Here is a 16,705-nt window from a genome sequence, read left to right on the forward strand (position 1 = left end):
CTTGAAGTACCCTTGAGAGCTTGAAGTACCCTCTCAGCGCCTGCTGAAAGACTATTCACAATAAGGAGGAAATAGAGCAGCGAAATGACTGTAACGCATTCCTGCTCGAGCATCCTGCAGCAGAGGCAATGAGTCCAGGCAGCAGCAAGAATTTGTGCTGAACTAAAGGCATGGAGTTTTAGTGTGCACCGAGGTGCTGCCCATCTGCTTGGGTGAACGTGGGTGAAGCAAAGCACAGTGGGGTGGCTGAGACCCCCGTGGCTGTGAGATGTGAGGACGGTCTTTTTTTCTTAGCTCACTGTGCACAGGGAAACCGTGAACTTTGCAAAGTGTCTCCTCTGCTCCACTCTGCTCTGGTATGACAGGACTGCAAAGGCCTGTATTTTGCACCTTCTTTTTTTTTGCACTGCATATTCATAATTTCATTCTGCCTAACACAATTACACCCTGTGAAGAACGTAGTTTAAAGGCAGATTTCTCTTACAGTCTAGACCCAAGCTCATTAACACTTTATCACTTTCATAATTCATTAGTTTCAATTTCCCAGGAACTGCCACCAGCAGTGATTTTTTTCGTCATTGCCAGAAAGATTAAACTCTGTAGGAAACCATAAAATTGTAATCCTGTGAGAAAGCATGAGTTGGATGCACAACAGAAGACTGTCAGAGGTCCAAAATAGGGAAGTTTCTGGTTTCTGCTCTTTCTTGTTGAGGAAAAAACAATAATAAAGGAAAGAAACAACCGTCAGCTTCATGAAAGAGTCACTAGAAAAGACAAGAAAGACATAATAGTCCTGGGTTGCCTAAGACAGCCTAGAACTGTGCAACAAAAAGGAAACTACATCTTAGACATCAAATGGAAGAAGCAGAAACAGCTGATTACAGGAAAAAAACGTGAAGGCCTTGAGAAAAGAGAACAGATAAACACTGACAGTGTTTTACAGGAACACAGCACGGGTCATACAGTGCCATTGGAAAAGTCTTTGAAAGGTAATAGAAGAAGCAATGGCGGGGACAGATATGGGAGCTTGCACGCAGAGTTCTTGCAGACATGAAGACACCATGAACACTATAAGGACTTCTGCCAACATAATCTAATTTTCCCTCTCTATAGCTAAAGCTCTTTCTCTTAATAGCACCAGCAGCCTAGTGCATGAAGAGGAGCCAGCAGGACTTTGCATGTGCTCAGGGAACAGGAGCAATGATGTGAAGGGTAATGTCACCCCTTGACATACCTCAGGAGAGCACGACAGGTATGAGAGCTGGGCCTGCGCAACTGCTCCTGCCACCGGCTGCGTTCACACCTTCCCTTGGAGGCGTAGGAGCATCAGCATCTGGAAGCAGAGCAGTCGGTAACCTCTGCCTCAGAGCCATCCCACGTTTGTGGCGAGTGAAGGGCTGAAGGTAGCAGAACAAGCAGCAAAGCCGGCCGGTGCTGTTTGCTGCCAAAGGTCAGAGCAAGCAATGTTGTGGCAACTGAGGTATCGAGTGAGAGACATATCAAGGAGAATATGCCCAGGAGAGGTCTGGTTAAAGGACTGTGGAGTTATCATCTTAAATCTTAAAAAGTGGAATCACTCCCGTGACAGCAAATCTCACAGCTTGCCAGAATCTGGAAAGATACAAGCACATCTCAAGCACATCGAGGCTGGACCTCTGAGGGTGGTTGTGTCCTCAGTAGTCCCATGTAAACACAACTGCTGTAGAATAAGAAATTCACATCTTTGAATTCAGATGTCTCCAAAGGATTACACAAATATCAAAAACAGTGAATGGGACTAACAGCTCCATTAGAGAAGAAGAAGTTGAGGTAATTGGGTCCCATGAGCCTGTATAAGCAGCAAGAAGACGGGAATCGGGGTGGTTTGTCCATGTGACCAGAACAATAGGACTTGCAAATGCAAATCTGCAGGGAAAAATCAAAGAGGAAAGGAAGGCAGAATGCCCAGGGACAGTATGACTCAAAAACATCGGCATCCAGATAGAGAAATGATGGGGAGTTCAAAAGAGAGAAGGAAACTAGAGGACAGATTCCAGTCTGTGCCCAGAGATGACATTCTTCAGAGCATGTTGGTGAAGTGAAAGGGAAGATGAAATGATCATAAATATTTATAGCAGTGTGTAATCTGGCTAAGTCCTGCTCTCTTACCAACTAGTAAAAGGGCAGAAGACAGAGCACAGTCAACAGAGAACCACTAGCACATGTTACTAAATTAATTGTTAAATGTTACTAATTAATTCTGGTATCTTTGTTTCAGGCTGCTTAAAGCTGGCCATTGATCTCCACATTTCCCCTTTAGTTCCCTGAAGGTGACATCCTTTCTGTGGGCTTCTAAATATTAGGCAAAACTCAATATGCTGTGACAACGTCTGGCTCGCAGAACCCAGCCTATTCTTGCTCTTTTTCATTATATTCTTGTCATCCTGTTGCTGTTCTGGTGAGAGGTGAAGATGTGGTTGCACATCAGGTACCCTGGGTGTACTTTGTGAACCCAAGAAGGGTGGACTTTGCCTCTGCAGTTTTCAGCAGGATTGCACCAGCCTGGCAGAAATGTGCCTGCTTGTAGCTTTAGCAAAAGTCATGAGTTCCTATGTGTGACAACGATGTGATCCCTCCCTGAGCAGCAGTGCTCACGTCAGTGAAACGTCCCCAGCTGATCCCAGCACATCCACAGGCGGAGAAGAGCACCTCTCCCCGCACCTCTCCCCGCATGCCTCCTCCAAGCAGGGTGCCTTGAGCCGTAATGGCACTGGGCAAGAGAGGCTATGTCCCCAGCAGTCAGCAGAGCCCTTTCAGCCGTACAAACTTTCTATTTTCTGCACCTTTCCAAGAAGAAGAAGCACGCAGCAGGACCCACGCTGCACGTTTCTCCAGTGCTCTTCCCAAGCGACTGTTCCCACCAGAGGTGCTCCCACGCTGAACCACCACCTGCCTCCCGGCAGCAAAGCCATCAGGAAGCACCGCTTGCAGTGATGCTTGCTGGGGTCACACAGCAGGTGACTGTGGGGGAAAAAAAGCAAGCTAAGGAAAAAGTCTTGCTGTTTCTGTGTGTGCGGCAGCAGGGAGGCTGCCCCCACACCAGTCCTCGCGATGCTGTGACCCTGTCACTGTTCAGAACCAATTTGGGGCAGAGTACTGGTCCTGACGGTGGTGGTGTCTTATGAGACATCTAAAGCAGCGTTTTTCTGTTCTTACCTGTTCCAGACCACCCCAAAATGTCTCCCCAGCTCTGTGCGTCTCTGTACGATGAATTCTTTGGCACCTAGACTGCGTTAGCTGTATAATGCCTGATGATTTGTGGTGTTCTGTGCAATTTAACTATATATGGGAGGAAGTATAACTGTACGGTGACAAGACACTTCTATGTGGATACTCCTCTCCTGACACTGAGGTGCTTGGACTAATTTGTTAAAATTCCAGCTCCCAAATGGCAGTTTCCTGGCACAGAAACAATCATTAGTCCAAATCTGAGCAATCTGCTTGGGTTTGTAAACATCTACAGGTGCAGTGTGCTCTCTTACATCCACCTGCAACTTGGGATGCCAAAGCGAACATGTGGTTCTTCACAGAAAAATGTCCTTAAAGCCGGTGTCTGCACAAAGGGCTGTATTTAATTGCTGAGGATTTGAGGGAGTTCAGAGACTCTTGGGCTTTGCTTAATTCTCCGAAACAGCGCTGTTTTTGTTGTTGTTGTTGTTTGTCTTTACTTCGGTTTCCTGTGTCAGAGCTGCAAAGCAGATGGATTTTGAACTATTGGAATTGCTCATGGTAGATGTTTAATGAAAATCCCTGACCAAAACATGATTCTTATTAAGCAAAAAGAAAAAAAAAAAAAAGCTTGCTGGATATGTTTTTTCCCAGTTATGAGAGAAATGTAAGGAAAAGGGGTTGTTTTGCTTGAACTGTGTTTTAAAATCCACATTGCAGCATGGTGTGAGTGTGCATGCTGAGGGTGATCTGTTTGTGCTGATCCAACACACGCTGATGGTAAGAGCAACTTCTGCAGTCTTTGTCTCTTTAAAAAAATGCCGACATTGGTGTATTGAGCCCAAAATAGCAACCTGCAGGGCCTGGGCTAGGACGAAGGGAGAAGTAAAAGGAGGAAATGCCTTGTTTGGGGAATGAACTGTGACGCTGAACAGGAGGGACAAGGCTTGAGCATTTCCTTCCCATGGGAATCTCTGCTCGTGGGCCAAGGAGAGCCAGTGTCTCTCTACCCACCTGTGGATGGAGCCAGGGGAGCCAGGAGCTGGCCAAATACCTCCCCTCCTGCAGACACTGAAGGCCTTGCTTTATAGGGGAAGCAATAACCAGGCAGGGCAAAAAGCTGGAGAGGTTTCACAGGGCTGTGAATCATGGAGACCGAGGAAGCTGAATCACCACAGCTGAGCTCGGTGCCACCAGCTGAGCTGTGCATGGCCCAGGACACAGAGCTGAGGGCGGTGCAGAGCGGCTGCCGGCACCGGTACGTGGGTCTGAGCCGGCGCTGCTCCCCGAGGGCTCCGGATCTCAGCCACCAGCAAGCAGGCAGCTTTGAGAAAACACCGCAGATTTCCTTAAATCTGTAAGTTTCTGCTTGCAATTGTGTCCTGGGTACACACATGCACAGACAATTTGTACAAACGTAAAGCAGAAGCAAAGATGGACGCTTCTCTCCCGCAGATCCATCACTTTCTCCCTGCCTTGGGTTCTTGGCCAATGTGAAATTTTCTCCACCAGCCAGGGAATTTTTTTCTAGCTTAGCAGCCAAAATCTCCATAATAACGTGAGATTTGGACTGCACAATGCCATAGCATGCTGTTATAAAGGAGGTCATCTTGAAGAGCTCTGCGTCATGCTGTAGACTGCATTTTGCCACTTAAAGGCAAGTGCTCTTGCCATATAACACAAAGGGAAGGAAAGACAGCGGAGCTAGGAATAGGCTGTGCTCACACTGTCTGCATGACCCAGGGCAGAGCCCACACACATCGAATGAAACAGTAATTTCCATTTCTGAACTTGAAAGCACTTTGTCCATCCAGCCCAAAACAGATTACAGAGTTGTAAGGACAGCCCCATATAGACTGCAGATCTGCAGTTCCTTAGAGATAGATGGACTTGTAATGAACCGTTTGGCTGTGACCTGTTTTTTTTCCTTCGCATTGTTTCCATTACTGTCACAACATTCTGACATCTTGAGCTAACTTTTCAGAAAACCAAGCTGAGATGTCTTTTCTATAGTGTTTCCCTGAAGAATCTCAGTGTGCTTGGCCATCTGAAGCCAATTCCTTATGCCTCTTCATATTATTCCTTGCAAAGACTGGGCAATCACAGAATACAAGACGTGTGACCGAAACCCAGCCAGCTTTTCATACCATACATCTTAAAGCAAAGAGTTGCTGACTGTCTTTTTTTTTTTTCATCAGTCCTGTACCTGGAAGGATCTGTCCTTGTATTCGAGGATATCTTCAAACTGATTGCCTTCTACTGCGTCAGCAGGTGAGTTGGATTCATTGCTTCCACGGAGGGGTCGCTTCCTTCCTGGGGTGGCTGTCCCTTCTGGACTGCCTTTGCCCACAAGCCTTTTCCACGTCGCAGCCACAGCTGTCCCTGAGTTTGCTGGCAGCTCTGTATGAGGAAGGGCCATAGGGCTACACCCACAAAAGACCAAGACACAGTACAGGGGCTAGCAGGGTACAGGAGCATAAGGTTCCTGGATTAACCATCTCTTACTAAAAGCACCTTTAAACATCTACACACACCTGGCAGCAACTTGACAAGGCTGCTGGCAGACTGTTGCCCATGAGAGACTCAGAGCACTTAGTCACTCTCAAGGAGAGCTGTCCTGAAAAAAAATAAATGTTATTTAGCCAAAAAATAAAATAAAGTGATAAAGAGCAGACATTCCATGTTTGCACAGTGCAAATATACCAAATGTAGTGGGCACAGAGATGGGGAAGACCTGTGAGGTCTTCTTCATTAGAGCGAGGTTTGCTCACCAGCTGTTGAATCCAGCTATGTAATTACACCTGCGTGCCTGCAGTCTCCTCTGATCTGTGCGATTGTGCCAAGCACATTGCAGCAACACCTACACACCCTGCTTAGCCTGTCCCTGCTTTAGCAGGCCTGGTTTTGAGCTGGATGTAAACTTCTGGCCTCATTATATAGACTTAGATTACTCTTAAAGAGGTTATTTCCATTTAAGAGACGAGAGCAGACTCGGGATATGTTTACAGAGCAGACTTGCTTAGCTCACATGGCTGGAGCAACCTATCTATGGTATGACACAGTGTGCTGCAGCTTACCCAGAAAGATACATGCACTATTTTGGGGGCTGCTTCTGCTGCCAGCTGAGTTCAACACTGCTGGAGTAGGACTCCTACCCGCACCCAAGGGACTCAGCCCCATCGATAAAAAGTCATTTAGCCATCTAGATATGCATAGGCCCTATGGAATAGGCATGAATTACCCTGAACTCCACATAAAAGACTTTTTTTCCCTACCAAAGGAGCATGCAAGAATACTGGGCATTTCCAGGCAATCGGCTTGTGGCAGGGAAAATTCTGCTCGCTTCTGCTTTCCTGCAGAAAGGATCGTGGTTTGAGAATGAGCCCCAGAAAATAGAAGAAGAAAAGCTTTTCTATTAGTTCCTGTTATATCTTGTTACTTCTGAATGTCAAATATACATTCAGATGATTGAGGTGATTTCTTAGTTTGCTGTCAAAAGATAAGGTAAGTAGGCAGTCGTTTTCCTGACAGAGTCAGGTAATAAAAAGGCTGCTTAGGCACGGACCTGATATTTCCTGGCAGCTTGTAGAAGCAATCTGTGATAATGAGCAGAGAGGCCTGTTCTCAGGGCTGTAGTAAATAGTAATCTATAAATAGCTGGAAACAGTTTATCAGGCCTCACAAGCTCTTTCCAAAAGAAAGTCTGGCCTCTTCTACCATGATGGGTAAATTACCTTACATCACAAAAATTACACCTGTAGATAACAGGTGACTTGGTGGCTTATCTGCAAGCTGCCTGCCCCATAAATAAAATCACATTTTTTTTCTATTAATGTAATGTCTTCATGTTTCTTGACTTTAGACATATTTTTCTACACACACAAAATAAATGGACACAAATGACTCAAGCATGTAACAATAACAAAGAAAGGAGAAGGCCTGTGGGCACCCCCTTCCTTTTTTAAACCTGGTATCTGCCATGACAAAAGCTCCTGTGGTCAAATCTGTTAATGTCAAATAATGAGACATCAGAGGGTTCAGAAAAAATGCAAAGAACCCATGGCGTACATGGTACATCAGTGAAACATGTATCTGTTAATAAGGCAAAAATAGACCTCCTGCCTTCCTTCATCTCTCCGCAGAGGGGTCCTCCCCAGGCGTGCAGTCCTGTTTTTTTGCTGCGTGTGCTCACGTAGCAGAGACTACCTGCTCACATCGCCAGCTTTTTCTAAATAATTTCCTGAAGCTTGCAGAACATTTTTATGTGCTAAAACTTTTTAAAGTGGAAATTGCCCCTGCCCCGTTCCTTTTAGAGGCTATGATTGCCAGCTTTTCTATCCTTGCTAGAACAAGGATTGAGGTAGGAAGAGGTTTAGCAAATCGTCACCGGGCAAGAGGCAAACCTAAGCAGTTGACTGCCAGCCCAAGAGCTCCATTAAATTATTTCAGACATAGGGTGTGCTTCAATGAAGCCCAGCTACCATCCTCTGAAAAACTGCATCTTTTTTCAGGGAAAATACAGCATCTGTTAAGAAACCAAACAGTCACGAATCTGAGAGCAGAGAGCTCTGTGTGTTTTCTCAGCAGCACACAGCACCTCACCACTGTCTGACCTTCACCCGGGGGTCTCTCCTGCTCAGAGGGGTCTTTCCCAGCCCCACCATGTCTCACTGTGTTCCTGTGCCTCACACTTACACTGACTGCTGAAAGAAGAAGCAGGGTGAGGAGAGAGAGGTATACAGAAAAAAAAAAAAAAGGACTCTAAATCTCCTCCAGGCCAGAAAGAATGGCTTTTCTAATGATACTTCATTTTCTAATTACCTTCACTTTTCATGGGAAGGTATTTTGAACCCTGCAGTCTCCCCTGATGTGACATTACTGCTGTTTTCAGAAGGGGAAGCCAAGGCACCGTGATTAAGCCAGCGGCAAGGCATGAAGCATCACCACAGGAGCCGGTGATCTCTTATGAAATCAGAGCAAGCCAGGCCGGCACAATATGCACGATTCCTTGCTGGCCTCAGGCAACTTTCAGTACTTTTCAGAACGGGGCTGAAATTGTAAGGCAATTCAATCACTAAACCAATGGTGAATTATGGAGTTCCTAGCAATTGTGGGGTTTATTCTTTCATTAGTTTTTCACTGTGTTTCTTTTTTACAGAGATTTGCTGCCCTTCACCCTGAAGCTACCACAAGCAATATTAGAAGCCAACAGCTTTCAAGATCTTGAAATTATCTCTAGTCTGGGGATAGGTAAGTCCCTCAAAGCACTCAGGGTTTCTCTGAGGCTTGTAAGAACCACAGTGTCTTCCACAGACATAATGCAACTGGTGAACAGATGAGCTATTGTCTCCAGAAGAGATGAGGAAGCCTGAACGTAGGAGAGAAAATATTTGTTATATTTAGGTTCATGGAAGCACACTGAAAAAAAGCCCACACCACCCCTTTGGACTTAAACCTCCACTGGACTTCCATGCAGGGCATGGTACCAACATTTTCACCGTATAAGCTGGGGCAAAAATTTCAATAGCTGAAGCATGGCACAGCCTCTCAGGATAGCTTACACACATTCAAAGTAGCTGATATCAGAGGTATATGAAAAGAGAAAAACATCTTTGTAATTTCCCCTTCTGATAAGTCGGGGCAATCCTGATGGAAATGTGTTATTTTTGTATTTTGGTATGTTGGTATGTTTTGGTATCCTATTGCTGGATTTCTAGCTGGTAGAAAAGTGTCCCAGTGTGTTCTCTTGCCTCACACTGATAAGATACAGAAAAAAAAAATATGTTATTTTTAGTGACAGCACCAAATGAGCAAATTTTAGATCATAAGTATAAAGTTACAGAGTTGGAAAATGCAGTTCTGTTAACTAAAAGCACTCTCTTTCCTTCCTATATCTTCCCATTAAATACACTCCACTTGAGACGACTACTGCAGATAGCAAGTACCTTTCATGTTCCTTTGCTTTTCAGTTTTCATTCAGCTGTTGAAAGCAGTGAAACAATGCTGGAAGCTGAAGAGTTTGCTCACTTAGAGATACTCAGAAGAACACCTTGGGGCTTTTGGGATCTATTTTTGGATCTTCTGCATTAGACCTCCCAGAAGGGATGGGAAAACCCCTCTGGTTTCAGTTCAAACAGCTTCATTGAATTTGACCAGCAAATTTGCCTCTTAACACTCTCAGCATCCTCTATTTTGAATATGTTCCAATTCTTGAATATGGGTGTCCAACAAGCAACTTGAGATAACAAGTTGCGAACTTATTATCAAGTTCATTATAACAAGTGTAAACTTTTGGATTAAAACGTAAGAAGTGCATCATGATTCTCCAGCCTTCTCTCTAATCTGAACCAGCAGAGAAGGTTGCGATTCAGCAACTTCTGAAAGGATTAACCAAGGCACGAGCACCAAAGCAGCGTTGGTTGTATTCTTCTCTCCTGTACAACGGTAGTCATGAAAGTAGGGATGTCTAGAGGTTTGTTTGCCACAGGACATTGCATGCCAGGGAATCTTCTGACAACTGAGAAAAAATGCTATTGTGTAGAGATTTTCTGGGAAATTATGCTAGCTTCTTGGAGTGTCGTGCTGTCTCAGTGAGGTCAAAGAGGATGAAGTAATGAGTGGTGGTGTTCGCTGCTTCCTGGAACAAAATCTCATGGGTACAAACAATATGCACTGCCCGTTGCGGCACTCCCAAAGGAACCCCACTGTTGTTTGAAATTCTAGTATGTTGATTTTTATTTATTTCCAAGTGATGAGAGTTTTGTGGGGGGCAAAGAGGGAAGGGATGAAAATAAGAAGTCAATCTGCAAGTTGGATTTTTCCGCAAAGGGTCTGGTTGTAAAATATATGTCAAAGCGGATATACTGCAGGGCCTGTGGTCCTGACCTCACTGGTACACAAGGTGTCTTAGCAGCAGAATTAGTGTGACTGCAGTGCACAGAGAGCACATATCTCCTTCACACAAGTGCCAAAGCCTCAAAGAACTTCTTAATCATCCCTCCCAGAGTGTAAGGTAAGAACCAGGACAGCAATGGGAGAAGACCAGACTGCCCCTTCCTGTTGCACAAGACAGCGTGGCTGGGCTGGGAAACACCCTTTGTGAAGCAGCTTTGTAGCTCTTGGGAAGACTGCCACTGCTTCATCTGGTCCCTCGCAGACTGAGTGGAGCATTGCATTTTTGTCACAGTGTTTTATCCTTGCCTACTACTGAGAAAAATAACTAACTTCCCTTTTGTAGATTGGTTTACTCACCATTTCCTCAGCCCATGAGATTCTGCAGCATTATATTCTGACTTCCACTTCTCTGCATTTGCTGATACCCAAAGGATTTAGAGCAAAGGAAATCATGACCTCAACAGTCTCGGACATGAGGGGCTTGGTAACATGGTACCATATGTGCTGTTGCATCTGCATGTCTACTCCTGATTTCTGTTGTCAAGAGTGCTGCTGTTCCTGGCAACACTTTTATTTCAAGCTTCTTTATTCTCCTCCCTCTCATGGTAGGGAATCAGAGAATAAAGCTGTGCTAACCTCAGCCTCCCGAAGAAAACACAGTGACATGCTCATAAAGTCAAATTAGCCATGGATACTAGCCTAGGTTGCAAAGGGCTAAATCAACAATTTCATCCTGATAGGAATGGAAGGGAAGAGCTGGTGTGTAACACTACCTTCTTGCATCCTTAGACTACCAGATTCTTTATAAGAGATGCCATTATCATCTCCATTTTTCAGCACGGGGAAACTGAGCAGTCTGCTGCCTTCAGGGACAGAGTCAGAGCAAGAACAGCATGCTTTTAGGAGAGCACAAGATACAGAAGGTGTCCAATGGTTTGACTTTAAACATCCGGACTTCAGAAGGTTTTTCAAAATTTGCATTTTTTGAGCAAGGAAAGGGCAGTGGACATAGAGTAACTGACTTGCTAGTGTGGTACAGAAAGATGGCTGCTGGGTTACAGTGGGTAAACTGACCCAAATAAAATTAAAGGCCCTTCACCACCCTAACATGACAGTCGTGCAGGAGCCTTTCTGCTCCAAGTCTGGCACTGCACATGACCTTCCATTCTTTTAGTGACTTGTGGCCACATTCTTCACTTGGTTGTGAGTGCCCTCTCTCTCTCTGTAATGGCAGATGCAGTCGTTTAATTCGCTCATTTAATACCTGCTCTGCAGGTATTCCATATAAATGCCTGGTCAGAGGGAGCGGAGGCAGCTAGGAGCCAGCTGCCCACCCTGCCCTGCCTGCACGCCTTCTGGCCATGCCCCAGGGGTGACATTGCTGGCAGAGGGAGGCACTGGGGGGGAAAGGCAGAGGCTACGTAGGGCAGGTCGGGCAGGTCGTGGTGGAAGCAGAAAGAAGATGACTTTGCCAGCAACTGTGTGGAGTTGGCTGCAAGCAGGAAGCCACCAAAAGTCACGTCTGCACCGGGGAATACATCTAGGAGAAGTGGTCTGTCTTTGGGGATGTAGTGGAGAGATTTTATCTGAACGTGTTTCACTCCACAGTTCAGTGCTGGCTTTAGTGAAAGAGTTTCTTTGCTCTGTTTCAGGCTCTGGGACTCTCTTTCTGAGAGTCCCTCCAGGCTTTTCTGGGTGCTGGTTTTTAGGGGGAGGCACAAGGCTGTGGCCAGCCCAGCCCTGCATCCTCACCCCTGTGGTGGGCTGGGGGCTGCGCTGGTGCAGCCGACAGGAGAGGGGGGCCCTGGCCAGGCTCGGCTGAAGGCAGAGGCCTGTACTGCGGCCTGGGCTGTGTGCTGGGCACTGAGGCCATCCCATGTGCATCCCCTCCCGGGCTTGGCAAGTGAGGTTTTTGCAGCTAGGCAGCTGCAGGCTTGGCACTGGGCATGCTGGAACAGTTTAATGTAGTTATCTGCAACTCTGTGTTACCAGGATTTCCCATCTTCCCCTTGTCCCTAAATCCATCGGCACCTATGCAGTCCTCACCCAGGGAATACCCTCAGAGGATTTTACCTCTTTCCTTGGTCAGAAGACAAAGACGTTGCAGGATCCTCTATTTCCTGATATTTCCAGTAGTGGACCCTGAATTAGCAGCTCTAGGAGTGATTAAACGCAATCAAACCAGTTAGGCAAGCAGTTTTGAAAACACACCTCGGGGAAAGGAGAAGAGGTTAAGAATATACTGAAACTGCTCAGAATACATACAAACACTTCATAATTTTTAAAACAATTTATTGAAAGACAAATTCCAATAATACATTTGTGACACATAAAATGACTTCTTGCATCTGAATCACCTTCTTTTTCCAGTCACAGCTGATGGCACTGACATACTTAACTATTCTGTAGTCCTTCAGTGTAAAACCCTCCTGTGTACACAGTCCTGTGCACCATCTTTCCTCTTTCACGCCTGCAGGCAGGCAGTCTCAAGGCAAGGTGCAAAACAGAGCCTGGGCACGGCTCCGGATAATGGTCATCCAGAGCTGTATAAGTTAATGATAAATTCGATCTGTGGAAGTAATACAAAGTCATATATTTCTGGAGTGGTTGTATTGCAAAGCAGGATCAGACCCCACCACATGAGCTCACTGCAGGGTGGAGTCGTCTTCATCTGATGACTCTGGTGCTCCCGGCACATACTGGGTCCAGGCTGCACATCCCCACATCCCAGCCCCACACCTTCCCATGGTCAGCAAAAAGGAGACAGCACTTGTCTGGGGTCTTCACCCAGCTTTGCATTTTGAGGGCTGTGATCAGTGAACAAGCCCCAGAACATTTTTCTCAAACATTCATATTTGCTACTTGTACCTTCCTGCTCATACTGCACAGGCTGCACAGCATTAATATCTCTCACTAGAGGAGCATTCTAAAATTGGCAAGAAATAGTTTTCTGATGAATCTTCTGAGATTTTCCCCTGGTTTCATACATCTCACGCACATAAAGCAAGCAACCCTTTCTTCACACTGTTTTGTGCAGAGGTGTGAAAGATGTGTGCCATTTCTTTTAACAAAAAGTAGGACTTCCACATACAGTTAGCAGCTAAAATTCTCTCAGGGAGTTTTTACATTCTTCTTCTTTTTTAACTTTTTTTTTTTGTCAGACTTCTGGGATTCCTCCTTAAACCGTGGAACAAGAGGAGAAGGGTTATCCCACCCTGCAAGAGACTCTGCTTTCAGCACTGCCCATGCAGACAGTTTAAGATCTACCCAGTGTTTTGCAAGTAGCACAAACCACTGCTCATGTGAAATTGAGCTGTCAATAGGAAATGACAGGCTGTGGTTCGTGAATCCTATTTTTATAGAAGAGTGCAGTAATCCTTTTCCTCCAGATGTACCTCCTCCTAAAGGCCGCACTGTGAGCGTCGATCTGCCCCCCGACACCACGCTCGCCGAAAGGAGGTCTCCCCGCCGCCCCCCCCCACCGCCCCCTTCTCACGCTCACGGTCAGAAGTCTTCTCTGAAGCTCCCACGGGATCCAATGACGGCCTGTGAAGAAAACCAGCTGCTTCTTCAGCCACTAGGAAAGAGCATCAAGGAAATGAAAATTCAGGGCGGTGACAGTGAAGAAGAAGGGAAGCAGAGCGGCTCACTCAAGGAGTCCCCGGCAGCGAGCCCCAAGAAGGGTTCCCAGCCCTCCATCCCCCCGCGGAGACGGCTCTGCGAGAGGACCTCAGAGGAGAGCTGCTTGGGTAAGCCTGGAAGTTGTGAAACGCTGAAAGGGGAACAGGGAGAAGGAAAACAAGACGCGAGTACAGAGAGCAGAGATAAAAGGCAGCTGTGCAGAAAGGCTGTAGAAATGCCTGGGGAGGTTCCTGAAAGGGCTGTGTCACAGTTTCAGGAGACAAAGCCTGAACCTGCAGAGAAGAAGGAGCACATGCCTGATATACAAAGTAATGACATTAAGAATGGAAAGTCACCTCCTATCCCTCCACCGAGAAGGAAGAGGCTCTCCCAAGTACCGAGGGTCCCCGGCTCCTGCCAGTCAAAGCAAAGAACAGTGGTGGAGCTGGCTGTGTCTGCGGTGCAGGTTCAATGCACGAGCGGCTCAGCACCTGTGCCAGGTGGTGCAGCTTGCACAAACACTGAGACTGAACCAGGACGTGGCCGCAAGTCTGTGAGCTCAGCTGAACTGAAAGGTTCACACTTGTCTTTGGAAGGCCTGGGAGGCAGCGCTGTAGCTCAGGCATCAGCGTCTGAGCCTGACTCCTACTCCACCAGCAGCACCGAGGATGACTTGGACATGCTGAGTAGCTCATCTGGTAAGAAGACACGCTCCATGATATTGGACAAGGCCAAGAACAGGCTGTCCTTTGTCAGCCTGTCCAACGTCTTCACAGTCTTTTTGTCGAATGATAGAAAGCTGCAGAAGAAGATAGTGGAGCTGGCACAGGACAAGGATTCGTACTTTGGCAACCTCGTGCGGGACTACAGAGTATACAGTTTGGAGATGATGGCAAAGCAGAGCTCCAGCACAGAGATGCTACAAGAAATACGGATGATGATGACACAGCTAAAGAGTTACTTAGTGCAGAGCACTGAGTTGAAATCTCTGATAGACCCAGCCACCTACACCGAGGAACAGTTAGGTAGGTGTTTGTGCTTTACTCATCCTTGGGAAGGATTTGGGAAAGTGAGGAGGGAGACAGAGCTGTGCAGACACAAATTCTGCTTTACAGAAATTATAATCCATCTCCCAAAAGCTGAGGGGTTTAAACTGAAGTCTACTCTGTGGTTGCCAACATTTGGGGGAGCATCTCTAAAAACCAGGAGTCCAATGTGGGGGAAAATACCATTCTGAATGTTTTAAGGGGACGAGTTTAAGCAGAAGTGTATGTTTGTGTGTGTGACAGAGATGTGTGTATGTATATATGCATAAACATGCATAAAAATATGCATACAAATATATAGGTATAGAGGCATGCACAAAGAGCTGTGTTCACTGCAAATACAAAAGGCCAAGCCCCTGCACAGCTCTGTTCCCTCTGGCTTTCCACGTCCCCTTCCCCATACTGCAGTGAGGATGGAGAGCTCCCTGCTCGTGGCTGCCAGCTGGGGGCCAGTCGCTGTCCAACAAGGAGGGACAAGACTGCAACGATTTTGAGTGCAGGTTGGAGGAATCACTCGATCCAGGTCGGTCTGCGCACCTCAGCACAGAGACATTGAAATGCTGCATGCTGCAAGACTGGCCTGGTCTAAGTTTATGTGTTCATGAGGGAATACACAAAGGGGTTCATGAGGGAATACACACTCTTTTGACTTAAAACTGGTTGCTCAGCACCTGGGAACCAATGCAGAACTACTTATAAGATCCCTAAATTGTCTCAGAGCAATCTGGGAGCTGGAAGGCCCCCAGCGCAGACCATGGCCAACCACCGAAGTGGCCAGGGTGTCCAGGCGGTCCTGCAGCTCCAGTATTGGGGGGGGCAGCTCAGTGGTGACCCAGAGGTGCCCAGCTGCCGGTCTCAGCAGCCCCTGCAGACTTCTTTCTCACCCAGCAGAGGCTTGAGATGACCCTGAGGCCTTCCCAGCAGATCAGACCTGCTGCCCGCCCCTTGACGTAGCTCCGAGAGAGGAACTACAGTTTCACTTCTCACGCACCTCATATTACACCTGGGACTTTTCTCCCAACAACCCCTTTCTTGGAGGTAGAGTGGGTGTCAGCACAGAAAGTTCATTATGAGTCTTGCTTGGGGAAGGTGGAGAGGAGGCAGAAAGAAGAAGTGTCCTTGTTCTGCTTGGTAGAGCTGTGTGTGTGCAAGGATTACCGACATGCTTGGTTAGATCCTGTTCACTTGCAGTTCCTTAGCAGCACAATATGGCCCAGTCAGCCTAGGAGATGACTGCCTTCTGTAGAGGACAGGGATTCCCCTCATGAATGATTTACCATTCAAATCCCTCCTGCCTCAGGCTGATTTTCTGAGTCTTTGAAATCCTTGCACTTTGTATCCCTAAATGTCACTGCCTTCTGTTTCACGCCTCGCTGACCGAGCAGATGGCTCTCTTGGCAGTGACCTTTTTGGCGCAGTGCAGGGTTGACAAACGATCCCTGCAGCCCTGCTAGCTCTGCCACTGGTTTCTAGGAGGTGGACAACAGACAGAAAGGCACTTTCTCACAGTCTCTCATGGTTCCTTCTGTCTCCTGCTGGACGTTAAGCAAACGCTCAGCCCACACAAACAATTTCCTCACACGCAGGTGGCGTAAGAATTGACTTAAACATCAGTAAATTAGAGCTACTTGAGCAGGAAGGGTGAGAGGCTTCTGACCAGATGTTGGTGTCTGCCTCTGAGCTGGTGGCTACTGCCCCTTTTCAGTCAGCATGGAGAAAGGGGCGCTTCGAGGATGCAGTTAATTTCATCCCAAAGTAAATATCTCAGACAGGTGAGAGAGATGTCCGAAGGGACATGAGGTGAATCCCACCAGGACTGACTGTGAGAAGGAGCACAGTTAGCTGAGGTTCCCCCTCTCTGCTCAGAGCTGGCTTTCCTGCGGCCTGGCGGTGCCACACTGCTCGGCAGTCAGGCAGTGCAGGCGTACTGGGGCTGC

General features: G+C 46.9%; 1 protein-coding gene across 1 annotated transcript in view; it reads left to right on the forward strand.

Moving 5' to 3' along the window:
* RIN3 (Ras and Rab interactor 3) overlaps nucleotides 1-16,705 on the forward strand; it is a 68,198-nt gene that overhangs the window by 35,469 nt on the left and 16,024 nt on the right. Inside the window, exons 4-6 of the mRNA XM_066998271.1 lie at nucleotides 5,406-5,478; nucleotides 8,366-8,457; nucleotides 13,263-14,747. Coding sequence (XP_066854372.1) covers nucleotides 5,406-5,478; nucleotides 8,366-8,457; nucleotides 13,263-14,747 — 1,650 coding nt within the window. The remainder of the gene's footprint in view (nucleotides 1-5,405; nucleotides 5,479-8,365; nucleotides 8,458-13,262; nucleotides 14,748-16,705) is intronic.

Source organism: Anser cygnoides, chromosome 5 (assembly GCF_040182565.1).
Source record: "Anser cygnoides isolate HZ-2024a breed goose chromosome 5, Taihu_goose_T2T_genome, whole genome shotgun sequence".
NCBI lineage: Eukaryota > Metazoa > Chordata > Aves > Anseriformes > Anatidae > Anser > Anser cygnoides.